The 19,631-nt window shown below is 37.3% G+C and overlaps 1 protein-coding gene across 1 annotated transcript in view; it reads left to right on the plus strand.

Moving 5' to 3' along the window:
* The first annotated feature begins 2,814 nt into the window (after nucleotides 1–2,814).
* Nucleotides 2,815–19,631, plus strand: part of NRAP (nebulin related anchoring protein) — a 50,525-nt gene continuing 33,708 nt past the window's right edge. The window contains exons 1-14 of the mRNA XM_048060506.2: nucleotides 2,815–3,086; nucleotides 3,345–3,439; nucleotides 4,143–4,230; nucleotides 7,391–7,495; nucleotides 8,039–8,143; nucleotides 8,791–8,898; nucleotides 9,690–9,794; nucleotides 10,408–10,515; nucleotides 11,605–11,709; nucleotides 14,469–14,573; nucleotides 15,587–15,703; nucleotides 17,456–17,560; nucleotides 18,593–18,700; nucleotides 19,396–19,500. Coding sequence (XP_047916463.2) covers nucleotides 3,015–3,086; nucleotides 3,345–3,439; nucleotides 4,143–4,230; nucleotides 7,391–7,495; nucleotides 8,039–8,143; nucleotides 8,791–8,898; nucleotides 9,690–9,794; nucleotides 10,408–10,515; nucleotides 11,605–11,709; nucleotides 14,469–14,573; nucleotides 15,587–15,703; nucleotides 17,456–17,560; nucleotides 18,593–18,700; nucleotides 19,396–19,500 — 1,431 coding nt within the window. The 5' untranslated portion in view covers nucleotides 2,815–3,014. The remainder of the gene's footprint in view (nucleotides 3,087–3,344; nucleotides 3,440–4,142; nucleotides 4,231–7,390; nucleotides 7,496–8,038; nucleotides 8,144–8,790; nucleotides 8,899–9,689; nucleotides 9,795–10,407; nucleotides 10,516–11,604; nucleotides 11,710–14,468; nucleotides 14,574–15,586; nucleotides 15,704–17,455; nucleotides 17,561–18,592; nucleotides 18,701–19,395; nucleotides 19,501–19,631) is intronic.

Here is a 19,631-nt window from a genome sequence, read left to right on the forward strand (position 1 = left end):
GTTTGAACTTCTACAGGCAGCTTTTTAACAACCAGCCCCAGTTTGTGTGGTGAAACAGAACCTTTATTTTTTCTTACGGTTGCCATGAATTGTGGTGCCTGGCTTCCTGCTATTCATGTGGCTGGAAGGGCACAGCTGCTGTTCAGGAATGACAGAGAAGGCGGCCCTGACTTGAATGTCTGTTAAGAGGTTACTTTGTGTAACTGGAGTGTGCTTTTAGATTCAGATTCATGATTCAGACATGCTCTAAGTTTTCTATGCAGTTAATTCAATGAATGTAAGGTGGCTGGAGAGGTAACAATGTTTCTTCCTACTAATTTGCACTTTCAAGGTACTGTCTCCTTGTACTTTATACGTAACTGCAGTACTTTTAAACTGCATTGATTAAGGTTCTACTGTTAAGTAAAGCCTTTTAAGATTTTCATTGATATCAAAAAGCCTTTATGGGGCCTTACTAAAGGAGGAAAAAAAACACAATGAGCTTTTAACTGAAGAGAAAATGTCTTGCTAAGATTTGTCAAGATAACAAACTTGCACTGGTTTTGTGATTTAATTCCTTGCATGATCAAAATGGAGTGCGCGCTTTGTAATGACACCAGACAATGCTTGTTTTTTCAATAAACTCTTTCTTCTGTTAGCAACTCTGATTTTATTCCAGAGTGGTGAAGAACAGACCATGCAACAGGACAGTTTTGAGGTGCTCAGAAATGGGAAACTCTTCAATAGACTCCAGCAGAACTGGTGCACAATGGATGCGAGGGAAATAATGTGGCTCGGAAAGAAAGTAACTGTATGGGATGTTGTTGCTTACCATGCTTGTTTTTTGGAACATACTGTAACGTAGGAGAAGCAGGAGAACTTGGAAAATCTTTGCTGACTTTCAGCCAAGCTGGTAATCTGTGTTGCTGTGAAAAGAAACAAACGTGCTCTGTATATCTTGAATAGGTTCTCTCTGTGCAATAAAGAACTTTTAGCTGTGTGACAAGGCTCTTGGGAGGAACACATGGTGCACTGTGCATCCTAGAGCCCTGTCCAGATCTTAAGCCTTCCAGGGGCTCCTGGATCAATGATTTGTTTCGTGGTTTCAACAAAACCAACTTGTTTTGTTTCTGTGTGTTCCGGGATGTATTATTTTCAGTACCTCCCAGTGCTCGTTTCAGGAGTGAGTGCCTTAAGCAATGGATTTTCCGTGCTGGGACAAAAGAAGGTTATGCATCTTTTTTCTTGCCACAGTGTTGGCAGAGGGCTGTAACATGGATACAGAAAGGATCAAGACAACTTGGACTATTTAGAAAATAAATGATGTGTTGACACTTGCAGTAGATGAACACAAAGAGGCTGCAGCTGGTAGTATGCCTGACGCTAAGTAAGGAGAGGACAGCCTGGCTACCCTGACCCTAACATAGGTCACTTGTATAAATATAATGGCTGTTTGGGACAACATGAAAAGCTATGTGAGAAGAGAACTGGAAGAACACCAAATTATTTTGGTTCACAGGTGTAAGCATGATAAATATTATTGTGATGTAACATAGTCAACATAAAATTGCTCCAGATCCCAAAGGGAACAGCATGAGGTAACTCTGCAGTTATTTTAATACAAGAGGTTTTGTTCTGTGACTGTATTTTTTAAAGAAAATACAACTGTTTGTATGTTCCTATTAATCACCTATTTTAAATTGCCATAAATGTTTGCAGGATTTTGTGCTGAACCCAGTGCTCTTCAGATTAGAGACGCTATTTTCAGCACACCAGTTGCTGACGGTGCGTTGTGCCAGTACATTGTCAGCATTCAGTAAAAGGAGTTAGAAGTGAAGCAGAACTGTGTCTCTCCATCTCTTGAATAGGAGGCTCTCTAAGCACACTGAGAAGCTTTGGGTAGAAGTGATTGTGATAATTCTTTGTAGTCTACACAGAAGGAAGGTGCTTAGCAATATGCTGCAGATACGGGAAGTGCTGCGGATGCATGGACAACTGAGTAAACTTTTATTTAGGTAGGGAGCGCTCTTAGCCATGTCCCAGGGTTGTCACGCCCTGTAACTGGAGGTGTTATGATTAGGCGAGATGTAAATCTCAAATCCTGACCATTTGTAGTGAGTAAAATTTAGTAACTTCTTTTGTTTGGAGCACACTTGACATCCATAATAACGTGGTTGAACCCTAACGTCAAGAATAATGATTCTTGAAGAGTGTTATTTGGCTAAGGAACTTTTATATTCTGATCCGTGCCAGCCTACTCTTTGCAAACACTCTTGAATAGCCTCTTTGTTCATTCTTTAAAACAAAAAAAGTTCATTTCTGATGGCTTTTCCATGGGGGACAGATGTTTGGATTTGCACCCCCCAGATTTAGAGCTCTTTGAGATGCCCTTGTCACTGCATGTCCTGCAGCTGGACACGGAGCGGTAGGTTGACGAGATGGAGAACTGAGGAACGAGTGCACCTCTCCTGGGTGTAGCAAAGGGCTGGGATGCTCCAAACTCATCCCTGGCCTGCTCCTGTGGTGGTACCTCCATCTCATCCAACGCTGTTCCTAAACACAGAGCAGTCCTACGCGGAGCCATTTGCTGTGTATCAGGGTGCGGAGCGACTGATGCGTTGCTGCTGTGTATGCTTTGATCTTCATCCTGGGCTACTGAGAGCTGGCTTTACAGCAAAACTGAAATACTAAGTGACCAGATTCTGACGTTCACATGGACATGATTTGTTTCTATGAGTTCATTCTTCTATTTCGAGAATGATATTGCTACCCTCCCTTACGCACTGACACAGTTGCCAAAATAACCCTCTTACTAACTGGCAGCTTTAAAAGCCAGCCTGCAGCTGACTTTGAAACAGAAGGTCAGGAAACGGAGCAACAGACTTCAATTCAGAGCTTTAATGGGAGCCATTGACCACAGCAAAAGGCCCTGACTGGAGCGTCTAGAGCGTGCTTTGCACAGGCCAAAAAGTCACTTTCATACTCTTTGAACCCTTTGTATAAACCTATATATTTTTCACTCTGTGGATTTCAAGATGAATGTGCAGCCGTGTGCTAGATGTGGCTATGGGGTTTACCCTGCTGAGAAGATTAACTGTATAGATCAGGTCAGTTCTCTTTCTTTATTATTTTGGACTATAATAAATGTATAGATTGGCACTTTTAACACAGTGCAAATCTCTCGGTTCCAGAAGTTCTTTACGCAGAACTGGGATCAGAACTGAAATGAGTTAATAATAGGCACGCATTTGAAGAATTCTTCAGATTTGTGAAATGGACGGAAGGGGTCAATGCTGAAATTTAAAACTCAATAATAATGCAATACAAATAATGCGTGCTTGGTTTCTCTTTTTTGGTGTTTCCAGACATGGCATAAAGCCTGTTTTCACTGCGAAGTGTGCAAGATGATGTTAACTGTAAACAACTTTGTTAGCCACGAGAAAAAGCCTTACTGCCAAGTGTAAGTCTGTTTCCTTTTTTCTTTTTCTTTTTAAATAATGTTTAAAACATCAAGTAATCCTAATATAACAAAAGATCACAATTTGGACTCAGCCTGGTCCTGTGTGATGACATTTTATGTATTGTTAGTGCCTGAGTGCATAGCTTTGCATTTACGTGAATCAACAATGATGGGAAACTCTTTATTACCGTAGATAAAGCTTCCTCGTTTGTCTGATATGTTAAAAGACACCAAATTAAGTTCCATTTCAGTATTTTGGGAAGAAAATAAACCCAACCATAAAATTCAGTGCTTTCCAAATCAGCAGTTAAGAGTTAACAAGGTTGAGTTAATCATCAGGAAAATGCATAAAATGCAGATTTTGGAGTTGGTTTGTTCTAGGAAGTTTTTATTCTATAATGATCAGTTCCTGTCAAATTTGTCAGTGGTAAAAGGAGAGATGACAGTTGTTTTTTATTCTATTATTCTCTTTTGTTATTAGAAACACAGCATTGATATGATGATCATTAAAATTAATTTTGCTCTAGGCACCCTACTCCACGCAATAATAACTGGAATGTAATCTAAGACCTGTGTCTGAGTGGGGGGAAAAGTTATGTAGAGGGAGGTGGAGGGTGATCTTGTGTTTTCAAGGGCTCAAAGAGAACCTTTTTTGTGGGCTGTCTGGCACATTCCTAATATCCTTTTACACTTCCTTTTCTAGGCATAATCCAAAAAACAATGCATTCACAAGCATATTTGAGACACCAATAAATATAAATGCAAAAAAACTATCGGAAGTAGTAAGTGAGGTAAGAAGTTTGGCTGCCAAATGTGTTTGTCTCTGATTTTAATTTTGATACAATATTCGGGTCTTGTTTTAAAAATATAAATACGTATTCTTTATTTACACTTCTGTATACTTTCAGAGTGGTAAAATCTCAGCCCAGGCTTGAGTCATAGTTTTTAGAATTGTTTCATTAGAAACCAAACAGGAAGGTTAGATTTGAAATTGTTTACACTTTCAAAAAGAGAAATGGCTAGCAGATTCTTATCTGGCAATCGACATGGAAGAATTTTTCGGGTAAACTGCAGGAGATACTGCCCAGAGCTATGGAAAATTAGTAACTAAATCAGGTGGGGTTACATTGCCATTTGAAAGAAGAATGACCTACTTGCTTTATGATCTCATCTGAAACTGATACTAAATGCTATGAAACAAAACAAACAAACAAAATTATCTTTTTATTAGATCTAGTGAGACCTAGGCAAAAGTTCACATAAATGCTTTGTCAAGTATTTCTGAAAAACCTGAGCTGATATTTCCCTTCTGTGAGAAAGCACAAAGTCCAGGGAACTTCGCATGGTGCTGCTGAAAATGTTTTGCTAGGACGTTAAGGATGGGATAGCTTCCTATGGCCATGGAACTGCATCCGCACTCCAAAAGGCTGCTGTGCACCGGTAAACCTCTAGGGGTGCTCAAAGTCTTCTTTCTTGCCGAATGCCATTCTGTTCTGCCTTGCATTGTTTTCCTCCAGATACATTTGTTTCAAACTTGCATGTCTATGAACTTTCAGGCAATGAGAAACGCAAAACCAGCCCATAGTTGATTGTGAGCTCACTTCTATGTGCAACACTGCTTTCTTGAGTGTCGTGTCTTTCCGTGCTCTAAAATAGCACTGTTCATTGCATAGCTATATTTAGTAAACTAGTGTGTTTAAACATGATTAGACATTATTAAAATTTAAAAAAGTGAATTCTGTTACTTAGACTATAGCATACTGCATCAGTCTTTTTTTCTGTATTAGCTGTACAAAGTTGATATACATTTAATAACCCTTATCAGATACTGAATCTTTATCATTCTTGTACGTTACTACTATGCATCAGGTCTTGCAATATCAGAGGCAGTAACTATTTCAGCAGTGACCATCACACTTACTTTAAGCTGTGTGTGACAGAAGTGGTCAGGAATGAGTTTGGGATTACTGCAGGTTCTATTTCTGGTTTTAGGCAGTGATATGACACCGATACTACCAGTGCATGTGAATATACACGCCAGACAAATTATAGCTCAAAGATCACTTTCTCTTGTCTTTTTTTTTCTTTTTTTTCTTTTTTCTTTTTTCTTTTTCTTTTCTTTTTTTTTTTTTTTTTTTACACCTCAAGCACCTTCTGTCCTTTTCAATCACATAATGAGGTCCTGCTCCAGAGAGAAAATTGCTAAGGGGGTACTAAAGAAGCTGATTCTGCAGTACTTACTTAAAGGGAGTACTTCTGTAGAAATTTTGGGTGTAGGAAAACTCTTTCATTGGTAGATGAATAAAGTGGTGCTAACTTGTTCCAATTGCTACTGTAATTTGTTCTTTTTTTAGTTAATAGTATTTCTTGAGCAGAAAATGTTTCTTCAATCCTAACATAATGTTCTCACATAAGTTTTATGTTGAGACACCAAGTAGAATGCAGAGATAAAAATTCAGCTCCCTCATCTACACAGAATTTCTGTGTGCGGACAAATCATTCATCTCTGTGTACCTCTGTACTTAAATTATAAAATGCGGATAACGGTAATCATGCTTGGTGACTTTTCTGTCCAGTCAGTTTAGATTTTGCACTCTTCAGTACAGTGACTGCTTGTTTGTTTTTTTGTTTTTGCATCTGTAGAATACGTTATAGAGTAGAGGTATGATTTCAGTTTAATTTCTGGTATGCTGTCATGATAAAGGCAGCAGGAGGAAAACAATGATTCAGAACTAAATATAGTATCCACTTGCATTTACACAGTCATGAAACTTTATGGACACTGCACAGGGAAATAGGAGAGCAGAACATTGCCCAGCAGGTATTAGTTCTTTAATCTAATTCTGCATTGGGATGTTCTGCTTAATATTTCTTCAGGATTTCAGTGTTCATAGATATTTCCCCAAATATTTCCCCAATCTAAAGACCAAATTATTCTTGCAGAACTTCATGTTAGATTTCAGGTCTAATATGCTGTTCCTTGTGCAGCTCCAGAAATAGAGCCGATGTTAGACAGAAGCTGGCTGTATGGATTAGAGAGTAGAGCTTTGACCTTAAGGCTAAACCCAGTCTTCTCTTCCATGGAGATTCCTTTGCCAAGAATGGGTGGCAAGGAGGAAGTAGTTATGTAGTCTTTGCATGGCATGGAGCTACAGGCCATGTGGCTTTTTTGTACATAAGCTGGCTGTAAATGGTGTTGGTCAAAAGCGTGAGAAGGAGGAACAGATGGAGAGTTTTGCAGACTGTCAGAATAGGATTGGTATTTTCTTGTGGACTGCAGAGATTTGGTGGACCAAGTTTTCTTGTCCTAGCCCCTAAGTTTCTGCATTTGTATCATATAGAAATGGGTCTTCAGGGTGAAATAGTGAGTTGGCACTGAAAACTAGGCTGCTCTGTAGCAATTGGAGACACAGATAAACAATGACTAGAGTAAATTGTCTTAAACTGAGTCAGGTTGATGCTGTCACCCAGAGAATTTGTTCTGTGCAGTCACACTGTTCCTCTGCCTCTGTTGTGTTGGCACTGATGATTCTTACAGTGAGACAGGTGAAGGAACTGGCATGGTTGAAAACTAACACAGCAAAAGCCTGCATACCAGTTCCCTCATCCAGTTCGGCCCATGGATGTCTGTCTGATGGTGTCAATGTGTAAGAGAGCACAAGAAAGGTTGCCCAGTATGGCCAAGGGTGATTTTTGCCTTCCTTTAGACTGGTCTAAGTTGCAGCCCAAACTAGTAGGCACTGAAGTGGATTTGTTACGGTGGGAATTGCACTGTTTTTGTTGTAATTTGCATTACTCTTCTTTGGTTGCTACAGTTCATGTAGATTCCATATCACTGTGAATTAAGATTCTGTTCACCTTGTTTGTCTTCCTTCTTGTTTTCCTCCTGAGAGTGGTGTGCTTTAGTCTGTGCTAACAAGCTACTAATACCAAGTCATTTTTTTTTTGTAGATAAAATATCGAGAACAGGGTGAACAGTTCAGGTCCGCCTTTCAATGGGATGTGAGGTCTAGAGACATTGAAGCTGCATATAAAGCCCAACAACTGGCCAGCCAGGTAAGAAATATCCCTGAAATCTCCAAGCCTTTAGCCTGCAGGAGAGCAAGGACTTGACGGTCGTGATTGTTAGGGTTTTACTCACAGCATTCCAATGCTAACAAAGACATTACTTCTCATTTGGCTGAACTATTTATGGCAATGTAGCTTAATTGTAGCTTAGGACGGAAGAATCAGAAGATGGGAAAGGAATAGCATACCTATACAGCTAACAATTTAGACTGCTGCATGTACAGACATACTCAACATGTCTCTTCTCTACTGACACTGAAGCTTCACAACAAGTGGTCTGATTCCCGGGGAGAATTATTTGAGTCTTACTCCAGGATCCCAGATCCTGACATCTTGATGTCAGTTCTTGGAATATAAACTCAGCCCTGGCATTCCGAAAGTATGTGGAGTGTAGGCCTTGTGGTGTATGTCATCAGAGGGTATATTTACTCTTCCACAGCACTGTGCGTTTCCATTTGTTTGTGTCAGACCACCTATTTGCTTTTTGAAACAAGGATACAGATCGGTAGTTATTTAATTTTTGTCTTGTAGAACGCTTACTATGCTGCCTATGAGGGGGGAACTTCGTGGTACTCAGGAAGCATCCCAGATCCTCAGATGGTGAGGGTAACTCAGGCACAGAAGACTCTGAATGATGTAAGTGCACGTTTGAAATACCTTTATTTTCATGGGCTATCATAATCTGAAGACGTAAGAGTGCATCAAACCCAAATCTTTACTAAAATGTTACCAAAACATACTGATATATCTACTTCATCATTAACACTATTTAGCCATGTGAGCAGTTAGTCAGATAACAAAGTTATTGCCTATCCTGGAGATCCTACATTTCTGTATTTATGTAATTGAGATGCACTTCAGCTACTGAGAAATGGTATCTGAGCTGACCTTGATTATGTCCTTATCCAGCATGCAGCGCTGTTTCCCTCGGTAGTGCAGAACTCGTGATGGAAATGTCTTATTTTCCACAGTGTAGACCTTTCATTGACTGCCTTTCCCCTACTGGTGAAAATCAATTCTGAATTGTGACTGTCTCTGTCCATAAAATATCTTAGTGACCTAATCAACATAGCAAATTAACACTGAATAATAGATATGAATGGGGAACCTTTTCTTTTGTATGTAGGAAATATTTCTACCTAACTAAACTTAACTTATATGGTATATGCTCTTTAATTTGTCTACTTTTAAATAAATTGATGCATATTTTTGGGAAACAGAGGAATTACATTAAACTACAGTGGGTTCTTTTGTAACAAAACCCAGAAATGTTAATTTTCCAGTTCCAATATACAGAAGAATATGAGCCACGGAGAGGCAAAGGCAGCTTTCCTGCTATGATCACTCCAGGTTACCAGGTTGCTAAGAGAGCTACTCAACTAAGCAGTAATGTAAGTGTTATTTTTTTTTTAATTGTATATTAGACATCCTGAAGGTGGAGGATTCTGGGTTTAGGCAATTCCCTTTAGACAGTAGGTTCTATGATGAACCTCCAAAGTGAGAAAACTGGAACATGATGCAAGAAACACGATTAGCAAACTACTTGCTTTGGAACACAATCATATACGATAAATGACAATACAGTCATTTTCTGAAAGATGAAGCAACCATATTACAATGTGAATAAGATCATGAACCACTCTATAATGTTTACTTCATTACTTTAATTTTCATTTGATGGCTTAATTAGTCTTTTTTAAATTTATATTTTAATTTTTTTTTTTACATCTTCTGATCACTCCCGCTCTCTTGATTATATGAAATTAAATACTGGTAACATTAAACTTAATTCATTTACAAGCTACTTTAAACCATATATGCACACAAAATTGTCTCTCTATAAAAATAACAATTCAACTGAACAAGATCTAGTAAAAAATAATCCTGTACAAATGGTTTTATAATATTGCATTTATTTCTACAACACTGTCTGCATTGTTGCTGCAGTATGATCTTAGTACTTTGAGCTGTTCTTGGAATATTTTAATCAAATGCATGGCTCACATAAATCTCCCGCATTCACTTTAAGGAAATTGAGACTTAAGTATGCCAATAGCTTCAGCCAACAGTGGGGAATGTCATGTCTGCTGTTGCTCATTTTCTCTCGAAGCTTTCTTAGAGAAAACAGATATTTGCTACTCATTGTTTGTAATATGTATCTTACATATGTTTTCTCCCCCAGGTAGAATATAAGCGGGGACATGAAGAGAGAGTTTCAAAGTTCACCTCTGTTGTAGATACTCCAGATATACTTCATGCAAAAGTTGCAGGACAGCTTTCAAGTGATGTAAGTGAAACAAAAGAAAATAGGTTGACCCATTTTTGACTATGAAAGAGAAACTTTGGATATCTATACATCACTGGCAAATATAAACATAAATAAAATTTAGTACTAGAAATGTACATATCTTAAAATACACTTGATACATTTCACCATTAAGTGTTTAGTACCTCTAGATGTAAAGACCATATTCATTTCTAGACTGTTACGGGATTAGCTGACTGTCAGAGCTGACGGCAGAGAACCAGTCTGCTCTACATCCAGCAACTGGGTGCCATGCAAGCTGAAGAAGGAAACTGTCTGACTAATATAAATAGAGCAGGCATCTCGCAGACAATTTTAGTATTTTCCTTAAACAACTGTGATCCATCCTACACACTGAATGAGACACAGAGGTTCTGCAGAAGATATATGATCACATAGTTAAAGACTACATTGTAAAACATGCACACAAAGAGGTTAGACCCAGATTGTGTGGTTCATCTTCCTTTTGGCAGTTGACAGACATTGAATGCCTGACTTTGCAACTTTAAGGATTGATTATGTGTGTAATCAAGATACATTTGTCTGATCTAATTGCTTCTGAGCTGTCTTGTTTCTTTTCTTTTTCTTTTTACAGCTGAAATACACTGAAGACTTTGAAGAACGGAGAGGAAAAGGCAGCTTTCCTGCTATGATCACTCCATCTTATCAAATTGCCAAGAGAGCAAATGAATTAGCCAGTGATGTAAGTGTCCAAAGCAGTCTCTTTTTGGAAATAAGAGAATAAATTCTCTCACAAAGTTTGGATTAAAATCTTTACTGGCAGAAATTTCATTATCACGGTGGAGTTACAGCAGCAGCACATGTTATAAACAGATTTTCAAGTGATTTTCTATTGAAGGAAGAAAGTTGACTTTTATGCAGAAAGAGAAAACCTGGCATTTTATTTGTGAATAAACACTGTGGATTTTTGTGACTAAAATTAATTGTGTTTTCTCATGGAGAGTGAAAGTAAAGCTCTTTTAACTGGAGAAAATAACATATTGGGATAACTCAGTGGAAGTGAATTTAAAACATTATTAAGGGTCACCAAGGAGAATGAGAAGAGATCTGTAATTTTGAAGGCAAAAGCAACTTACTAAGGAACTTATTCTAAAACATTTAAATGCCTTAAAGTTTGCCTTTGATCTGTGGAAGACCCTTCATTTTTTTCAGCAAAGATATACATTGATTAAAAGACCGTATCAGATTATAGGTACTACTTTTACTTCAGCAACAGCGATGCAACTCTTGGTCCAAATTTGCAGGTTGATTTCGTACAATTTCCTTGATCACTGGTGAGATCACTGTATTTCAGAAACATGTCACTTTATTAATGGCATGCATGTGACCTTGTGGCAGATTAGGTAGGAAGAAGTGCTCTGTGGTAACCATGAATTTATTTTACAATCTTTTTTTTTTTTTTAACCTGCTGAAACATCAGGGATTAGCCACTGACAATCAGAGGTTACTGAATACACTGAACTAATGGTATAGGTTAAAATGGCAACTTCCACGTTTTCATGTTGCTAGCGTATTAAAAAGTACACCACTACTTTTGTTTTTATATCTTCAAATAGCATATTTGACTTCTGTAGATTGGTGGCTATGGGACTTTTAACAATATTTTATCAACATGTGTGTGCCATTTATTGTTTTTTTTTGTCTTGTTGTTGTTGTCTGCATTTATTGTTGTTTTTTTTTTTATCTGCATTTTTTGTTGTTGTTATCAGCATCTGTGTACCAGACTAAACTCATCCAGATGATTCTTTTCATTTTCCTTTTTTTTTTTTAGGTGAAGTATCATCAACAATATGAAAACGAGATCAAGGGAAAAGCCAGCCATTCAGCTGGAACAGATGTTAATTTTGCAAGAGAAAATGTAGATCAATATGACCAGGTATGCATCATCCAGGAGATCCCATGCTGATGTTGATCATTACTATGGCCGATTGCTCAAGACTTTAGAAATTGCAGTGGGACCCATTTTCACTTTGCTTTCCTGTATAAGAAAGCAAGGTCTCAAAGGAAAAGATGATTGCAGTAACATCATGCTATGAATGTGTAATATATTTGGCATTGACACTTACAATATGGGACTGCAAGGTGCATGGTCCGTAAGGTATTGGGTTACGGTAGGGTAAGGTAAGACTTACTGTGGCAAATTTTATCTGTGTACATGTATGCAGTGGACATTTCTATCGTGATGTTTTTATGTATCACACTGAAATATGTTTACATGTGGAAACATTCCCATGCTGTTAGAAAGTAAATGAAAGAAAATGTAAAATCAGCTAGGAGAAAATATGAAAGGGTCATGAAATGATAGAAGGTTAGTAGGTAGTTAAGTGTGTTTTCCCTGCCAATATTTTGAGAAATCTTTGAGAAAAGCTTTGCGGTTCTGAATATGTGCAGGTGGCACCGAAGGTCATACAAGTGCTTAGTTTTTGGCTCTTCTATCAAAGTGGTACTGTAAGCCTGACAAATTGTAGTTGTACGTATGTGGAATCAAATGGGCTTTATTTCTGTTTTGGTCTGTGGCATTCTTCTTGGTTTTGTTTCATTTTTTAAGGGAATATAATTATTTTTGTGGTCTTCCAATAATCATCCAAAGTTCTATCCCAGTTAAGTTAGGCTTGTCCCAGGGAAATAGTACAGCTAAAATAGAACTGAATAGGAAAAGGAATTTGAAAAGAATTGAATAGTGTTTTTGTATAAACAAAACAATGCGGTTAGTTTAGGTTTGTCATCCTAGTTCCTCATGAAACCTATATTCTTTGGAGAAATTAAGGAACAAGAAATGCATTGTTCTAAGACATATGGAAGTTTATTCACTGCCTCTATCCAAACCTACATCTTGTGTGAAAAGCAAACCATAGTGAAAGAATATGAATTTAGAATATGTAGCAATCGAGCCTTCAATTAGTTTCTATCTTTTGAGCTACTACAAATTTTAGCAAGAATAAACAAATAAAATGAGTTTGAAAAAGTGCTAATTGCATCTTCAAGCATTGGAATGCTTCTATCTTTAGAATTAATTTAAGTCTTTTTTTCTTTGAAAGTATCTTTGAAACTTCAGTCACAGACTTCAAATTTAATTTGAGTTTTAATCTTCATAGGTTGGATTCTGATATTTTTATTCAAATAAAAGAGAGCCACTGAAATTAATGGATCTTTCTGAGTGAAGTGTGATTTAATATGGGTAAACGGATTAGAATTCTAGCTTTCAAGATCATGAGAGTACATCATATGTTATATAAATATATAAACACACATATGCATATATATATATATGATGAGGCAATTTAAAGAATCTTACTGTAAAATACCTGTGTTCTGAACACCTGTTTTGTTCATTTTTAAAAATCTTACGAGTGGCTATAATTAATTATCTGGACCTTTAAAAATACTGTTTTGGAATATGAGTGATATTAGAAATAATGTAAAAATGTATATGAGGAAAGTACAAGGAAAAAGAAAATTACAAGTTAGCCTGGAAAATTCAGGCTTGTGAATGACATTTTAAAAGACTAACTCAGCAGATTAGTCAGGGATATTTTTTATTTTCTATGCCTGTTTATAGAATAATTTAGATGAAATAACTGTAATTATGTTATATTGTTTGCAAACTTATGATATGACATATCATATCATGTGACATTGATGTTGCACAGAATGACCTACAATGGATTGTTTTGTATTGAGAAGCCACAAGAGAGATACCCTAAATATTTATAGTCATTTCTATCTATGCTGTACTCTCCATGACATTTTTTTGACATGTCACACTGTATTTTTCACTTAAGTTGGCTCTTTACTACAAAGGAATTAAGAGAGAAGACACATTACATTATACCTTACTTGTTTGTATACTTGCCATATTCTTCCCGGATCTGGAAATCTTTGGGGTGGTTATTTGCATTGCCATACTAAAAAAGCTCCAATATTTTGTTATTAAATCTTCAAAAGGCTTTTCAAATGGGCAAACTTATTTACAGTTTTAATAGTATTAATTCCAGAATATATATATTTTAACTCAAACAAATTGAATTCTGTTAGCTTGTTTCCTAAGGAGTTTACCACTAAAATATCAAGGTGTTTGTGCTTCATTAATGAATCCCTCTTCAAAATATATCACTACACTAGAAATATGTTATGGTTTGGTCAATTATGATGTGAGGAATGGCCATGATGAGGTCAAGAGACGTCTGTCAGGTCACCACCCTAAATTTGAAAAGTTTAAGCAAGTCTTCTGGCTGCTCAAGCCATTTTATATTCTTCTAGTTTTTCAGGCAAACATATATTTACAAAGACAGGGGCTAGCAGATATCATCTCTATAAGAGTTAGGGTAAAATTAGAAGAATGTATGTCATTGTACAATTGAATGCCGTATTGAACCTTAGGTAATTGCTACCTTTTTTTGTTGTTGTTGTTTTGTTGTGTTTTTTTTTTTTTTCAGTGCACATAAATAATTTTACAGGCACAGTTAATTTAATAGGTGATTTTATTTTTAAAGTTGGTCATTTTATTCTATTTTTTGTTTAAAATAAAGAAAAAGTAATGAATTTTCCTGCTAACAAGGACTATGATGTTTTGTGAAATTACTCATGACCCCACCTGGTCATGTATGATGAGTAAACACCTTGAATTTTCTTCAGGATTATATGGATGAATATGAAGAACGCAGAGGGAAAGGAAGCTTTCCTGCTATGATCACTCCAGCTTATCAAAATGCCAAGAAAGCAAATGAATTGGCAAGTGATGTAAGTATGAAACCTGAATCAATACAATTCATAAACAATTAAAAACATCAGTTTGTTAGAGCAGTGCCTAGAAGGAAAATGCTAAAATTACACTTGAGAAGTAAACAACAATGACATTTCACTGCATTGCCGGGAACTGGGTGGCTCAGGGGATTAATAATATCCATTAATAGAAGGGGACACAGCTCCAGCTTGCATGAGGGAGGAGGTGGATGTAGCAACTAATGGGGATCCCTACTGTTAGGTTAACCCTCCTGGCAAATCTGCACTTGTATTATTAATGAAACCTTCAACTGCCTTAATCATCCTCTGGACTACTGTGGTATTCCCAGTAGTGAATAAATGGGGGATGAATGAGCTGAACTGGTTTTGATATTTTGATGTGTATCATGCCTCTAGCGCAAAGCAAGTCATACGGAGGGAAAGAAACTATAGAGTGTGACATTGTCACCTCATAAGGCTGAGGTTATTTCTAGGCTGGTGATTTTTAGTTTTGGGTGGTAAGCTGAAGAATTGGCAAGAAAGGTGGAGATGTGTGATTCTTGCCATGCAGCCCATTGATTAAAGAGCCTCAGTCGTGCTTAAGGACGCTATTTGTAGCAGTGACAAAAATGAGGTCACTACCCTGTGGCTGCTGTGAAAAGTTCCTGTTAGTGACAAACTTTGTAGTGTGGACACCTGTCCCCTCTGGGTCTATCTGAGCTGATGGGCTCAATCTGTTTTTTGGGGAGCTAACAGATAGTTGAGTCTTTCAGCTTGCGCTAGCCTGAACCAGACACTAGCAGTAAACTAAAGGGAAAGAATCGATGTTACTTGAGTTTACGACTGAGAGAATATAAAACCCCCGATACCTTCTGTTACTAGATCCCCTTCTGTTACTAGATCATAACTTCATAAATTCTGTTTTATTATCAGAGCAGAAATAAGAAAAGTGTTATCCCAGCTCATAAAGTCTGTCTAAATAGCAATAGTGAAAATGTAGACATCTATTTTATAATTGCTCTTCTTTTCAGATAAAATACAAGAAAGATCTTTCCAAGATGAAAGGTGCAGCTCACTTCCACTCTCTAACAGCTGAAGACAACCTAGTCCTTAAACAAGCCCAAAGTGCTAACAAGCTTGTCAGTGAGGTAAGGGGTTGAATTGATCTATGGACCGGTGTGAGATGTAGCTCACACCATACAAACACTTGTGTCTGATGGATAAGGACTACAAGTGTAAAAAGCTGCTGTTTTTATTGTCTCTCGTTTAACAAATATAGTCTGTGTTTAGCACAGTAGCTGCAGAATAAGGTGCAAGAACAGATCTCCAAGTGCTGTTATCTGGCCCTGCCCATGATGGTGAATTATACCAGGAGAGCACTTCTAATTCTGGTCACGTGGAGAATAGAAATCTAAGAAAACTCTGGACAGTGCTCTTAATGTGCTGTGAGGTTATAGACATAAATGCTTAAGGATGACTTGGCAGTATATATTACAGTGTTTCAAAGAATGTTCTAATGATAATTAAAAAATAATACCAACAGAGCCAAAATTTGTACCATTCTGTTAATGCAGATTTCTGTTTTCTTCCATGATGTAAAAGACTGACTTACTCATAACACATTCTTCTTCTACTTGGCAAAGGAAGATTGCTAGGGAACTCTCAGTAGATTCTGAGTTGTTAATTTATTTATATTGTCATATCAGCTATAAAGCTATTAATAAATGTGAGTTTCTAGAGCTTCCCCATGGCAGTTTAAAAACTTATACGCTTGAGATGTCAAAGAATAAAATCTTCAATAATGAAAAACCCCTGGAAGTAGGACTAGAAGGGGCCTCCTGGGCCAGTGATTCCTGACTTCTGCTGTTTTGGCACAGTATTGTATAAACCTCTTCTTTTAATTTCAAGCCTGCATTTATTCCTGTCCATTTTATTACTGTTGTGTTTTGTGCCAACATTGCCCTTTAGTTCAAAAAGTTCATCCCCCTGCATGATTACCTTGCTGAGATGTTTACAGATAGATATCATTTTCTGTCTGCCTCTCTTTTACCAGACTAAGCACACCAAATTCTTCTCTCACAGTCTTTCACTGCAGCTGTTACAGGCTGAGTGCATGTTCCTTAAACAGGAATGTCTGTAAGAGTACGTAAGTTCCTGATGAGGTCTTGCTGGAACATGGTACATAGCACACGCACTTCCCAGTGCCTGCTGAAAAATCTCTTCTTGCTCCTGCCTTGGACTTTTTAATGGCTGAATTACTTTGGCATCTTGCCGTTTTCCTGTGATCAGCCAACATATGAACAATTTTCTTGTTCTCAGCCTTTCCAGGTGATGAGTTCTTATAGTTGATTTTTTTCTGTGGCTAGTCTGTATGTATGTTAACCTCTGCACTGCTGAATTTAGTCCCATTTCTATTGCTCCAGTTTTTAAGTCCTTTTAATATGCCCCTGAACATCCCTACTTTGGAGCAAAGGAACTTAATGAAAATATTAATCCAGTAGTCTTTAAAATCACTCTGAAGAATTACGCTAGTAAATTTCCTCCTGTTCAGTCCTTCTTGTTGAAAACCACACACTGCTTTTTGTGCTTTCATTTGGTTCACACCCACCTTAAAATCCCATCAGATGCCCGTTTTTGCTAATGTTTTTCCACATGGCACAGTCTCATACACTTTGCTGAGGTTCAAGTGAATAAAAGTGATTGCATTTCTTTTGCCTATAAAAAGAGAACTGAGTTATATGAAATTCATCTCCATAATAATTTTCATTGTATGCCATCTGGTAAGAGACATGTATCAAAATGTCTGAACAGTGGGCCTGGCTAATAAAGAGTGTGGAGGAACTTGATAGAACAAGTTAACGTGTTACCATAACTTTTCCTTGTGTATTTTTGTCACCAAGGTGGAGTATAAGAAGGATCTTGGAAACAACAGTGGCTACAGCATTAACTACTGTGATACTCCGCAATTCAAGAATGTGAGCAAGATCTCAAAATACACCAGTGATGTAAGTTTTCAGTGCCTCTTGTGGTTTGTTTAAAGCTTACCCTGGTAGCTGCTGGAATTGCAAGTCATCTATATGTGTGTTTCAGATAAGTGTGCTCTGGGAAAGATTATAGCTGATTTGTCTCTTAGGCTAAATAACCCCAGCTCCCTCAGCCTCTCTTCATAGGAGAGGTGTTCCCTCTGATCATCTTCATGGTTCTCCTCTGGACCTGATCTAACAGATCCATGTCCTTCTTGTACTGGGAGCCCCAAAGCTGAACGTAGCGCTTCAGTCTCACAAGAGCAGAGTAGAGGGGGAGAATCATCCCCCTCAGTTTGCTGGCCAGGCATTTTTTTAATGCAGCTGAAGATATATTCCAGGCTCCAAGTGCACATTGCTGGCTCATGTTGAGTTTTTCGTTTTCCGTTTCTTGACGGGAAAGGCAGGCAGGAGTTATTTTACCAGGGTTAATGTCAGAGAGGAACACGTTTCATGTGTGAAAGTAATCAATATAAATAGTGATACTGCTTGTATCTCATTATACTGAAATATAATTTTGCTTTAAACTGCTTGCTCCCATTGTCTGAAATCCAGGGGGAGTAAATCTTATGTCATACAGATGAGATGGTAGGGTAGTTAATTTATCTTGTTGTTGAATTCCCAGCTTTGGACTTGGTGAAAGGTGCACCCAAACAGACCATTTTTAGTAGATGATTCATTTGTTAATGTACAAGTCATGCTTCCTTGCAACTGTATTCTATTTCTGATTAAATAACATGCAGCCATAGTGTTGGAATATCCCCTTTATGTGGCATCCAGGTGGTCTGAAGAATATATGAATAACATCTTTTAAATTAGGAAATTCACAGTGTTCTAAGCTTTAATTTTTAAAGTACTGAGGTTGTTTGGGAACTTGTGGGTTTTTGTAGTAGTGCAACACTAGTATACCACAGCTGTAATAATTTGTTTCACTACCGTAACACATAGAAATGCATGGAAAAACTAAATATATTTTGTCAGAGTATTTATGCTTTTTTTTTTTTTTTGGTACAGCTTAAATACAGAGAAACCTACCAGAACCAAATGAAAGGTCATTATATAGGTATTGGTATGGACAAACGAATGTTGCATGCCATGAAAGTTGGCAACTTGGCAAGCAATGTAAGTCTTTTTTAATCATACTTGTAGAGTTGTTGCTTTCTTTAATTTTTTTTCCATAATTAAACTGACAGGAAACTTTAGATCATATTGTACTGAGGATCTGAAGGCTAGATATGTTGGGAAGAGAGGAAATTCTGGAAACCCTTTTACACTGATTTATACCTCACTGTGTGCTAAAATAAGCAAATTCAGTGATCTGGCAACATACTGAGCTCCTTCAGTTTTCTTTGACACCAGTAGGATGCTGAAGGTTGCTTGCTACCCTCCCTCAGGGTCAGACCTTTGGTGAAAAAAAAAGCAGTCTTTAATGAAGATTTCTGGATTCCAATTTAATTTACTGGGTTAGTCAAGAAGCTATTTCATTACATACTATTCCTTCAAGTACATTATTTACAAATCTGTAAGAAGCTTGAGAACTAAGTAGAAAGATAAAAGAGATGTGTCATAGGTGGAAGTTAAGTTAATGCTCCCACTGTTGGCACTGGATTAATTGAGGAGCTGAAAAAGAATCAATTAGTGGCTAAACTATGCAAATAATTTCATTTTCTTTGTCACTCACGACATTGAAATTGCTTTGTTTCCTGCATTTAATATTAATATTATTGTTTCTCCTTTCCTCTTGACTGATAATTATTCAAACAAATGACAGCCTAAAAAAAAAAAATGATTTTTTTTTTGTTCTCCCTGTGTTTCAGATAGCCTATAAATCTGATTACAAACATGACGGCGTTGACTACAATTACCCAGCTACTCTCACTCCTTCATATCAGACAACAAGGAAGTTGGTCCCTTTGAAAGATGTAAATAATTTTATGTTTTTCTTTTTCCTTGCCTTGCATGGCTCATCATCGCTCTGTAGGAGAGATTGTGATGGATTGCATGTGTCAAATGATGATTTAATCACGGAAGCAAACAGCCATTGATAAAAAAA

The sequence above is a fragment of the Anser cygnoides genome, chromosome 7, assembly GCF_040182565.1.
Source record: "Anser cygnoides isolate HZ-2024a breed goose chromosome 7, Taihu_goose_T2T_genome, whole genome shotgun sequence".
Lineage (NCBI taxonomy): Eukaryota > Metazoa > Chordata > Aves > Anseriformes > Anatidae > Anser > Anser cygnoides.